The 12500-nt window shown below is 46.8% G+C and overlaps 1 protein-coding gene across 1 annotated transcript in view; it reads left to right on the forward strand.

The window, feature by feature from the left end:
• ptprt (protein tyrosine phosphatase receptor type T) overlaps positions 1–12500 on the forward strand; it is a gene marked incomplete at its 3' end in the record, with an annotated part of 413231 nt that overhangs the window by 373613 nt on the left and 27118 nt on the right. The window contains exon 28 of the mRNA XM_083660558.1: positions 9440–9594. Within this exon, the coding sequence (XP_083516684.1) occupies positions 9440–9594 (155 nt within the window). The remainder of the gene's footprint in view (positions 1–9439; positions 9595–12500) is intronic.

Here is a 12500-nt window from a genome sequence, read left to right on the forward strand (position 1 = left end):
GTCATGAAGCTCCAGGCTGTGAGAGAGGTGGCCTTGGCTAAGGTACAACATCTCTTTGCCAACGTACACATCCCACAAAACGCATTGAGAGAAATGAGAAATAAAACCGTCCAGCTGGTCAGAAAATGGGCAGGCCTAAACACACACTCAACACCAGACATCATTTTCCTACCCTACGGTGAAGGAGGGCTGGAGGTTCCAAAATGTAGAGTGGATTTACACAGCAACCAGGCTAACCCACCTGCTCCACATGCTGAACAATGACCACGTCACTGTCAGAGAAATGGCCAGGGCTTCTCTCCTACTAGACCTACGCAGGAGGAAGATCCCCCTCCTGGCCCCCCGCAAATCAGAACAACTTCCTGGGCTTCAAGGAGGAAAGATTCCGGGAAATTAGACTCGCAAGCCAAGGGCTTTGGGGTCTGGTCTGATTGGCCAGATCTCAATGACCTCTGCAACAGAACAGGAGTTCAGTTAAGATGGGCAAAAACCAACTCACAAGCTGATGGATTAATTACCGACCCCTGTGTGGCTGTAGAGGCTACTATCACCCAGCAGGGGGCAGACACTAAACTACAGAAAGACACTTCAAGAAGAGTTCTGCTCAGCACGAAGCAGACCGAGACCAAACGACATTGGTGTGGACTTCGACTGCAGGGAAAGTTGGCCTGTGTTGATTTTGCTGACCACTCTGTCTCACATTCAATGTATAAGAATGGTGCTATTGGTGAGGATGTATTCAAATTGACCATCAAAGCAAGACTGCAGGTATTACCAACTAAGTATAATTTGTCAACCTGGTATCCCAACACTCATAATCCATTCTGTTTAAACCATCATGATTTTGAGCAACTTCTGGAAACCATTGCACACATTACAAATGGATGCATATAAAAACCTGTACATTGCTCGCCACAACCGTATTGTTGACATTGTGTCTGATGCAGTACAAAATATCCTACCATCTAGTGCGGCAATGCATAAACATTCAAGAGTGTTACCAGAATGGTTCAACAACCCTACTTGTGATGTCTTTACCTGCATCCCCAATACACCCGATGTTGTCTATGTTGACACTAGTCACAAGGAGGTCCTGATTCTAGAGGTAGGCTGTGTTTTTGATCTGTACATGGACCAGGCTTTCCAAGATAAATATTCCAAGTATCAACCACTACTTGAAATTATAACCAACTTTGGGTACAGATGTAGATTATGTGTGCTCATATTCGGAAGCCTGGGCCATGTACATAAATGTACCATTAGTGGTCTGAACATTGCTGGCATGTCTAAGAGCAAAGTCAAACAGCTTGCTAAATATTGCTCTGTTCCAGCCGTCAATAGGCAGCCTTGCTGTGTTGAGGAGAAGGTGCTATGTGCACTCTTAGGTGGCCATTAAATGTCTAACCTGTTACATTTGATTCCTGGTAATTTTAATATAATTTGTGGAAGCAAATAAAGAATTCCTGTGTGTGTGTGTGTGTGTGTGTGTGAGAAAGCTAGAGAGCGAGAGAGAGTGACAGAGATAGAGTGTGTGTGTGTGTGTGTGTGTGTGTGTGTGTGTGTGTGTGTGTGTGTGTGTGTGTGTGTGTGTGTGTGTGTGTGTGTGTGTGTGTGAGAAAGCTAGAGAGCGAGAGAGAGAGTGACAGAGATAGAGTGTGTGTGTGTGTGTGTGTGTGTGTGTGTGTGTGAGAGAGAGAGAGAGAGAGTGCGTGTGTGTGTGTGTGTGTGTGTGTGTGTGTGTGTGTGTGTGTGTGTGTGTGTGTGTGTGTGTGTGTGTGTGTACACATTCACAGCCACTGTGTTAAAGAGCTTTAATTGCAGGGAATAATGAGAGCAGGATCTTAAAAAAAGCTTTTTAACGACACATCCAAGAAGATTAGCTCTGCAGAGAGAGCCACAGAGATACACACAAAGAAAACAATGTGTGTGTGTGTGTGTGTGTGTGTGTGCGTGTGTGTGTGTGTGTGTGTGTGTGTGTGTGTGTGTGTGCGCGCACGCACGTGCGTGTGTCAGGTCCTTAAGAAGCCTCCACTATTGTTCACTGTAATCTGAGAGGCGCCGATAAGACAGAACTGTGTTTTGACAGAATGTGTGCGTGTGTGTGTGTGTGTGTGTGTGTGTGTGTGTGTGTGTGTGTCTGTAAAATATGCCATATGTAAAAGACGTTAATCCGAAGCAGCTAGCTGGAGCAGCTCCAGTGGGAAAGGAAAAGCCTTTACCCAAAAGACCCTACAAATTACAACATACTGTACAGTATTTATTTGCCCATTTTAAATATACTAGATCAAATCTAGTTGGCTGGGACTCTGGCCCAGGAATTGTGTTGTGTGTGTAAGGTATCAGTAGGTGGGGCTATGCCAAATTGCACGTAATTCAGCACTGAACTCTGGCAGGTCCCCCAAAGTGCAGTCTCCGAGGTTGGAGTCGTTCCAACAGATGGTCCTCGAGATAAACCACTTTTTGTGTTGCCAGGAGGCGGCGCTCTGCCGAATTGCAGGAAATTTGGCACTGCAATCGGTCAGGTCCCCCTAAGTGCATTCCCCAAGTTTGATGTTGATTGGATGAACATTTCTTGAGGTAAACTGCTTTTTGTGCTCGCCGGTAGGTGGCGCTATGCCGGATAGCACCAAATCTGACACTGAACTCCATCAGGTCCCCCTAGGCCCCCTCCCTCAGTTTGAGGTCGATCAGTCGAATAATTCTCGAGCTAAACCACTTTTTGTGTTTGCCAATTAGGTGGCGGTATGCCGAGTCTGTGTGTGTGTGTGTGGGGGGGGGGGGGGGAAGGGGGGGGCCCCGGGGCCTCACTTTTCATCTATTGAATGACATGCCGATTTTAATTTTTAATCAGAAGCATTGCAGAAAATTGTGTGTGTGTATATATATATATATATATATATATACACACACACACAATTTATGGGGCAATTATAATTACAATTAATTAATTATTACAATTAAATAATTACAATTATTAATTACAATTATTAGGGCTGTCAGCGTTAACGCGTTAATCGCGATGCGATTAAGGGCCGACCATAACGCGTTATTTTTTGTTAATCGCATTAATCGCATGCCGCTATTTTGTCCCTTCATCGCACCCGTACTTGTAGTCAAGCCGTTCGCAGCCGTTTCCTGTCTCCCTCCTGTGGAGGCATGGAAGAGAAAGACAGCAATGCGCTTCTAAATGGCTCGTTTTACTTTAAAAAACTCCCAAATGGCACAGTGGACAAGTCAAGAGCAGTAGTTTGCACCTTGTGTAAAACGGAATTAAAATATCACCGAAGTATACATCGAGTTTGAGTTATCACCTAAAAGCTAAGCATACCAGAGGAGCTAGCGGCCAGCTAGCAGCCAGCTAGCTAGCGCGAGACTCATCACTCATTCTTCCTTCAGAGTCTCGGATGCACGGGTCCTCTAACCACTGGGAGGTCGGCTCCAATGGCTTCACGCGATATACACGTTATCAATACACAGTTTCCAATACCGAGCCATTATTCACATGGAAGTGCCAAAGTTTTTAGCTCAGACACAGCCTTCTTCGGCTGTGTCATTTTGAGTTTCGACTGATCCACAGCGCCACTGCCGGAAGTATCGGTTCTGGAGCGTGTACTGCACTGTTTACAATTGTGCATTTATTTTCTATTCAAGATACATTTTGTAGACATTGTTACCTCCTGTCTACATTGCACTTCTATTAAATTCAATATAAATCTAAAATTCAAGATCACAAAGTGCATTTATTTGCATCCATTTGAATCCCAATCACGACACACTGGTAAGAATTCTTAATATGTAATTAAAAATGCTTTGAAAAGGAAAATAATGGCATTTTAAACATGCGATACAAAGATGCGATTAATCGCGATTATATAGTTAATCGCAAGATTAATCGCGATTAAGAAAATTAATTGTTTGACAGCCCTAATAAATATAAATATATATACTGTATATATATATATATATATATATATATGTATATATTCCAATCATGAGAGATCAGTGGGTAAAGCAAGCTTGATTCACAAATGGCATGGCAGCTAATTGTTGGCGTAATGACTCCATGAACAGATGTCGCTCCTCTTGTGGTGAGAGAGGAGGGCATCAGCTCAGGCTAGGATAGAGAATCCCCCAAAAAGAAGAACTTATTTCAGTGTCTTACACCGCCGGGCTTGACCTCAGCCAACTGGCTGCATTGGATTCACAGTTCACATTTACACATTCATCAGCAACTTACAAACTCAGAGAAAGGCGGGACAAAATGCTTGGGGAATTTGATTGGACTGTTGAAAAGTGGGTGTATCACTAGCGTCAGAACAAACCAATATGGAGTCTGACAGCGATGAGTTGGATGCTAGCCTCACTAACATTAGCCTCCATTCAGTTGTGGAGGATGACTCCCCCCTCCCTTACTCTCCCTACCCAGCAGGTAGGCATAACATTAACCCTTTACTGTACCTACTGCCCCCCCCCCCCCCACACACACACACACACACACACAGAAATCAGCTAGTTAGCTCTGTGTCAGCACAGCAGCACACAGTTGGTGGAGAATGACAGTTGGAGATTGATTGACAGCTGTCATATCATGATATCATTGGTTAAATATACATTGTGGCATAAATAAGTGCACTCTATGACCAGGGGTGTGATCTAAAATAGTTAAAAAGCCATTTTTCATTTCAGCTCGACTTTAAAATCTGAGTTGATAAGTAGGAATCACAAGTATAATCCTGAGGCTTTGTGCCTGCCTCTCTCCCCAGAGGAGCCGCCATGATGTGAGACTCTGCTCCATCTGTTTAGCGTCAGAACGGTGTCTTTAATTTCCTGATGTCTCCATCTTTAAGCAGGCGACTCACTGCCCCTTTGTGATGTCTCCATCTTTAAGCAGGCGACTCACTGTCCCTTTGTGATGTCTCCATCTTTAAGCAGGCGACTCACTGTCCCTTTGTGATGTCTCCATCTTTAAGCAGGTGAATCACTGTCCCTTTGTGATGTCTCCATCTTTAAGCAGGCGACTCACTGTCCCTTTGTGATGTCTCCATCTTTAAGCAGGCGACTCACTGTCCCTTTGTGACGTCTCCATCTTTAAGCAGACGACTCACTGTCCCTTTGTGACGTCTCCATCTTTAAGCAGGCGACTCACTGTCCCTTTGTGATGTCTCCATCTTTAAGCAGGCGACTCACTGTCCCTTTGTGATGTCTCCATCTTTAAGCAGGCGACTCACTGTCCCTTTGTGATGTCTCCATCTTTAAGCAGGCGACTCACTGTCCCTTTGTGATGTCTCCATCTTTAAGCAGGCGACTCACTGTCCCTTTGTGATGTCTCCATCTTTAAGCAGGCGACTCACTGTCCCTTTGTGATGTCTCCATCTTTAAGCAGGCGACTCACTGTCCCTTTGTGATGTCTCCATCTTTAAGCATGCGACTCACTGTCCCTTTGTGATGTCTCCATCTTTAAGCAGGCGACTCACTGTCCCTTTGTGATGTCTCCATCTTAGGCGACTCACTGTCCCTTTGTGATGTCTCCATCTTAGGTGACTCACTGTCCCTTTGTGATGTCTCCATCTTAGGCGACTCACTGTCCCTTTGTGATGTCTCCATCTTAGGCGACTCACTGTCCCTTTGTGATGTCTCCATCTTAGGCGACTCACTGTCCCTTTGTGATGTCTCCATCTTTAAGCAGGCGACTCACTGTCCCTTTGTGATGTCTCCATCTTTAAGCTGGCGACTCACTGTCCCTTTGTGATGTCTCCATCTTAGGCGACTCACTGTCCCTTTGTGATGTCTCCATCTTTAAGCAGGCGACTCACTGTCCCTTTGTGATGTCTCCACCTTTAAGCAGGCGACTCACTGTCCCTTTGTGATGTCTCCATCTTTAAGCAGGCGGCTCACTGTCCCTTTGTGATGTGTCCATCTTTAAGCAGGCGACTCACTGTCCCTTTGTGATGTCTCCATCTTTAAGCAGGCGACTCACTGTCCCTTTGTGATGTCTCCATCTTTAAGCAGGCGACTCACTGTCCCTTTGTGATGTCTCCATCTTTAAGCTGGCGACTCACTGTCCCTTTGTGATGTCTCCATCTTAGGCGACTCACTGTCCCTTTGTGATGTCTCCATCTTTAAGCAGGCGACTCACTGTCCCTTTGTGATGTCTCCATCTTTAAGCAGGCGACTCACTGTCCCTTTGTGATGTCTCCATCTTTAAGCAGGCGACTCACTGTCCCTTTGTGATGTCTCCATCTTAGGCGACTCACTGTCCCTTTGTGATGTCTCCATCTTAGGTGACTCACTGTCCCTTTGTGATGTCTCCATCTTAGGCGACTCACTGTCCCTTTGTGATGTCTCCATCTTAGGCGACTCACTGTCCCTTTGTGATGTCTCCATCTTTAAGCAGGCGACTCACTGTCCCTTTGTGATGTCTCCATCTTTAAGCTGGCAACTCACTGTCCCTTTGTGATGTCTCCATCTTAGGCGACTCACTGTCCCTTTGTGATGTCTCCATCTTTAAGCAGGCGACTCACTGTCCCTTTGTGATGTATCCATCTTTAAGCAGGCGACTCACTGTCCCTTTGTGATGTGTCCATCTTTAAGCAGGCGACTCACTGTCCCTTTGTGATGTCTCCATCTTTAAGCAGGCGACTCACTGTCCCTTTGTGATGTCTCCATCTTAGGCGACTCACTGTCCCTTTGTGATGTCTCCATCTTAGGCGACTCACTGTCCCTTTGTGATGTCTCCATCTTTAAGCAGGCGACTCACTGTCCCTTTGTGATGTCTCCATCTTAGGCGACTCACTGTCCCTTTGTGATGTCTCCATCTTAGGCGACTCACTGTCCCTTTGTGATGTCTCCATCTTAGGCGACTCACTGTCCCTTTGTGATGTCTCCATCTTTAAGCAGGCGACTCACTGTCCCTTTGTGATGTCTCCATCTTAGGCGACTCACTGTCCCTTTGTGATGTCTCCATCTTTAAGCAGGCGACTCACTGTCCCTTTGTGATGTCTCCATCTTAGGCGACTCACTGTCTCTTTGTGATGTCTCCATCTTTAAGCAGGCGACTCACTGTCCCTTTGTGATGTCTCCATCTTTAAGCAGGCGACTCACTGTCTCTTTGTGATGTCTCCATCTTTAAGCAGGCGACTCACTGTCCCTTTGTGATGTCTCCATCTTTAAGCAGGCGACTCACTGTCCCTTTGTGTTTGTAGAAAGGCCACCATTAAGATGTCAAGATGCTCTCCCATCTCCTGCCACAGTGGAAGCTTATGGGAGAAGTAACATCTCCTCTCTCTCTCTCGTAAAAAAAAAAAAAACTCTCTCGTAACGGGACAAGCCCCGTCTTTTATTGTCACACGAACACCACAATACATGCATGCGGCCACAACACACTCATGCTGATGGTGGCCGGTGAAAAGTGTCCTCTGCATTTAACCCATCCAGGCATGTCCTTTCCTCCGGGGGGCAGGCCAGGAGCAGTGGTCGCTTTCTCGTACAGCGCCCGGGGACCAACTTCGGATGTTGTCGTCACTGGTCAGATGACGATGACGATCTGATCTTCTGCATGTTTTTAGTGGGGGGGTTATATACGGAGGAGCCCCCTGGGGGAGCACGGGGAGAACATGCAAACTCCACACAGAGAGAAAGGCCCTTACGACGAGATACCCCACCTGGGCAGTGGGCACTGAGGATATGGGGGGGGAACACAACCACAGCACCCACAGTGTCCCAGGCGAGAATCGAACTCAGGACCTTCTGACTGTGAGGCGACAGCTCTACCACTGAGCCACCGTGCACCCTGTTACAGTGGAAGCTTATGGGAGAAGTAACAGAATGTTTCTCATATCTCTGTGGATGTCGGGCCACAGTGACATCTGTGAAATCCAATTTATTTTCCATCTTCAGGCAGAGCGGCCTTCAGTTTACTTTGCTCTCCCCTCTTCAAGTGATATTTCACTTCAATGCATCATTTCTGTATTATCTTCTAAAGCTTTGCATTTGTCAAGGCTTTTCTTTTGATCTTATTTATTTTGTAACACTGGTCCTGCTCTTACCTGGATCAGGGTTCTGATCTGACTCACAACATTTGCATATCATAGCAGACTGGACTATTGGCCTTCGTGGAGGTCTGCGCTCGCCATGTGCACTTTTAGTTTTCAATACTATTGATGCCTTAAAATCCACTCTCCGTCTGTGTGTGTGTGTGTGTGTGTGTGTGTGTGTGTGTCATGTGTGTGTCTCTCTCTCTCCCTGCAACGGTCTGATCGCGCTGACGCGCTCTCTCTTTCTCTCCCTCACCCAAAATGCGGGACATCTTCTCAATTTGAAGCTGAACTTACCATTATAACAATTTTCTTCCTCCTTTTCTGCTCACGGAGGTTTCTTTCTGCTTGCTATCAACGTTACTGCTTCCTGATTTCCAAAACTACGGCGCGGTCTGCTTGCCTGCCTGCCTGCCTGCCTGTCTGTCTGTCTCTGCCTGTCCCAGAAGAGCCATCATGAGATCTGTGAGATCAGTCTTTTTTCTAGAGCCAAAATGGCCACATCAGTTTCCTCAATCTCCCCTGTAAATGAGGCAAGTGAGCCACGATATGTCTTCCTGTCTCTCAGTCCCACAAGTGCCATCAAGTGCCATCTTGTCTGGAGCATGATATGTCTCCCTGTCACGCTCTCCCAAAGGGAGGTCCATCCATTCACCAAGAGACTTGGAAACCTTGTATCGTATAACCTTCATCTAAATAACGTCGTTGTTGAAAACCTGCAGAAACCTTGTAACGCCAAATAGTAAGAAATGGTAACCTACTCTTCCGGTCTCCTAAATGGGTGTGGTCACCTCTCCCCTTGAAGTGTTGTGCTGACCTAGCAAGCTAACTTGAGCTAAGTGTTGTGCTGACCTAGCAAGCTAACTTGAGCTGTGTGTTGTGCTGACCTAGCAAGCTAACTTGAGCTAAGTGTTGTGCTGACCTAGCAAGCTAACACACACACACACCGCACATATAAACACAAAAATGCCCCTTAGCTCAATCTAGTTGTAACTAAGATATCCACCGTGGGGGGGGGGGAGGAATCAACCACAGATTTAGCTACTACCTCAGCAAACTTCAGCTGATCACTCCCTGCTAACATGGGCTCCCGTTGGCAAATCTCGTGAGTGTGTAGCTGAGACAGAGACAGGTACAGATCGACAGAGGGTGGAGCAGCAACCAGGATAAAAAAGAAACAAAACATGGCACTAATGGGGGATAAAAATCGGATAAAAAAATCCAATAAACTTCAGTAATGTGACTTAGATTGGAATACTCCACGTCTTCATTTGATTTTCAACCAGTTTTGTATCATTACAAATTCAGTAGTACAGTATATCCAAAAACTGTCAACAGTTTTGCAGGCATTCATTAACTGAGGTAGCTGAGGTGAGCTCACCTGTTCCTGTGCCTCTTTCTAACAGAAGGGTCATCATGAGATCCGTGAGCTCCGTCAGTTCCACTTCACCAGCTGGCCGGACCACGGTGTTCCGTGCTACGCCACAGGCCTGCTGGGGTTCATACGGCAGGTCAAGTTCCTCAACGCCCCCGACGCTGGGCCCATCGTCGCCCACTGCAGGTGAGCACGCGCACGCACACGCAGGTACACACACACACACACACACACACACGTACACACACACAAACGCATGCACGCACGCACGCACACACACACACATACACAAACGCATGCACATGAACACACACATGCACGCAGATGCATGCACGCACACAGGAACACACACACGCACACAGGTACACACACACACATGCACGCGCACACACACACACACACACACACACACACACACAAACGCATGCACGCACACACACACACACACATGCATGCACACTTTCCCCCTTGGTTCTCCCCTTAAGACTAACTGGAAGAGAATAACTCTCTCTCTCTCTCTATCTCTCTCCCTCCTAGTTCTCTCTGTCTCTGTGACTGTCCCTCGCCCCCCCCCTCTCTCTCTCTCTCTCTCTCTCTCTATTCCTATAAGTTTAGTCTCTCCTCTTTCTCACTCAGCAGTCTATCTCTTTTCCCATGTCTCTCTTCACTCTCTGTTTTGCTGGGATAAAACAATAGGCTCACACAGACGTACACGCACACATGCACACACACACACATGCACACACACGCACGCACACGCACGCACACACGCACACACACACACACACACATACATACAGTACATGCACACACACATAATTCCCCTTGTCCATAAATGAGATGGATGGTGTTAACCTTTAAAAAGTAGAAGACAGAGGAAAAAGAAACTCATCCCTGCCCTCATCTACCAGGAAGAGAGAGAGGAGGGGAAACAAAGGATGACACTTTTAAGGTCCCCATGGCGACGGTATATTTAACCTCCATGTTCTCTTCTTTATGGGATGTAACAGGTTGTCAGAGTGAGCCAGCTTTCAAAAGGTCAGCAGTCTGTAAAAGAATCAAGCGTGAGGCTTGTAGAAAATGCCTTCTTTTAATGGAGCACTTAACAATAATGTATGGATACTTTCATCCAAAGCCTTTGTTTGAATGGCCGGCCCCGACGGGAATTGAACCCGTCACTGTGGCGGTGTCTGTACGACACACACACGCACGCGCACACACACGCACGCACGCACGCACGCACGCACGCACACGCACGCACGCACACGCACACGCACACGCACACACGTGGATTCTGCAAGAATGAGAGGTGTCTGTCTGTGAGCAGAGTTTTGTCCGGCCACAGCTATGCCATTCTACATGCGATCGGGCTGACACTTTCAGGAAGTGTAAAGAGCACACGTGCATGTGACCTGGCGGAGCCGGATTTTTCAATTAGGTAATTCCTAATTACCTAATGATGTGATGTCACTCGAGCAATGATGTCATCAGTGAAGGGGGGGGGGGGGGGGCAGACAGCGTGGGTCCCGGGGGGCTGCGATTATGCATAACACTTTAAGATCCCGGGGCGTCGCCAATGTGTGGGATGTGATTATTTGTGATATAATTACGTTGAAGTTATTTTCTACTACACACCGGTAATGCTATCGTCATGCAATTGTCATACATGCAAAACTCGGGGAAGCCACGTTGCCATTGGCTAATGTTAGCAGCCATTTCAATGCGCTCGCATGAAAAAATAACATTACCATTCAAGTTCCAAACAAGACAAGAAACATTACGGGAACATATTACTCCCTACATCAAACATTGTCAAATGTTTGTTGGTAGAATAGGCTTCAGAAAGGTCACGGCTTCACTACCGCTCGAGCTATCGGGCTACCCCTTTAGCTCGAGTGGTTAAGGTGTTGAGCAGTGCATGGTCAGGACCTCTGTCCGGGGTGACGTGGACCACTGTTTCCAGCTGGGCGATGGAGTAATATGACGTTGTAGGCTAATCACTGAATGTACGTTAATCTACGTTATCGATCATAAAGGCAGTATGGATTATACGTTACTGTAACAGTGATCATAAAGGCAGTATGGATTATACCGGACATGTATAAACCTTGCTTGTGCTAATGTTATGTTAACCCGCTGGCTAGTGCGGCTGCTAAGCGAGCAGCAGGTGATCCTTATCATCCGCTCCAGGCAGACCTTTTTCCACACCACAAAGATGCTGACACGCTATGTGGACACAGCCTAAGGTCTTCTATTTATAGCCTCGCTACAGCCTCAGAAAGACAGGCAGAAAGACAGACAGGCAGAAAGACAGACAGACAGACAGGCAGAAACACAGACAGGCAGAAAGACAGACAGACAGACAGACAGGCAGAAACACAGACAGAAAGGCAGAAAGACAGGCAGAAACACAGACAGAAAGGCAGAAAGACAGACAGGCAGAAAGACAGACAGACAGACAGGCAGAAACACAGACAGAAAGGCAGAAAGACAGACAGGCAGAAAGACAGACAGACAGACAGGCAGAAACACAGACAGAAAGGCAGAAAGACAGACAGGCAGAAAGACAGACAGACAGACAGGCAGAAACACAGACAGGCAGGCAGAAAGACAGACAGGCAGAAAGACAGACAGACAGACAGGCAGAAACACAGACAGAAAGGCAGAAAGACAGGCAGAAACACAGACAGGCAGAAAGACAGACAGACATACAGACAGACAGCTGTAGTAAACCTAGTGGACAGAAGACAGGCAGACAGACAGCTGTAGTAAACCTAGTGGACAGAAAACAGGTAGAAAGACAGCTGTAGTAAACCTAGTGGACAGAAGACAGGCAGAAAGACATACAGGCAGAAAGACAGACAGACAGGCAGAAAGACAGCTGTAGTAAACCTAGTGGACAGACAGCTGTAGTAGTGGACAGACAGCTGTAGTAAACCTAGTGGACAGACAGCTGTAGTAAACCTAGTGGACAGAAGACAGGCAGAAAGACAGACAGGCAGACAGACAGCTGTAGTAAACCTAGTGGACAGAAGACAGCTGTAGTAAACCTACAGAAGACAGGCAGAAAGACAGCTGTACTAAACCTAGTG

The sequence above is a fragment of the Poromitra crassiceps genome (genome assembly GCF_964638095.1).
Source record: "Poromitra crassiceps genome assembly, chromosome: 25".
NCBI lineage: Eukaryota > Metazoa > Chordata > Actinopteri > Beryciformes > Melamphaidae > Poromitra > Poromitra crassiceps.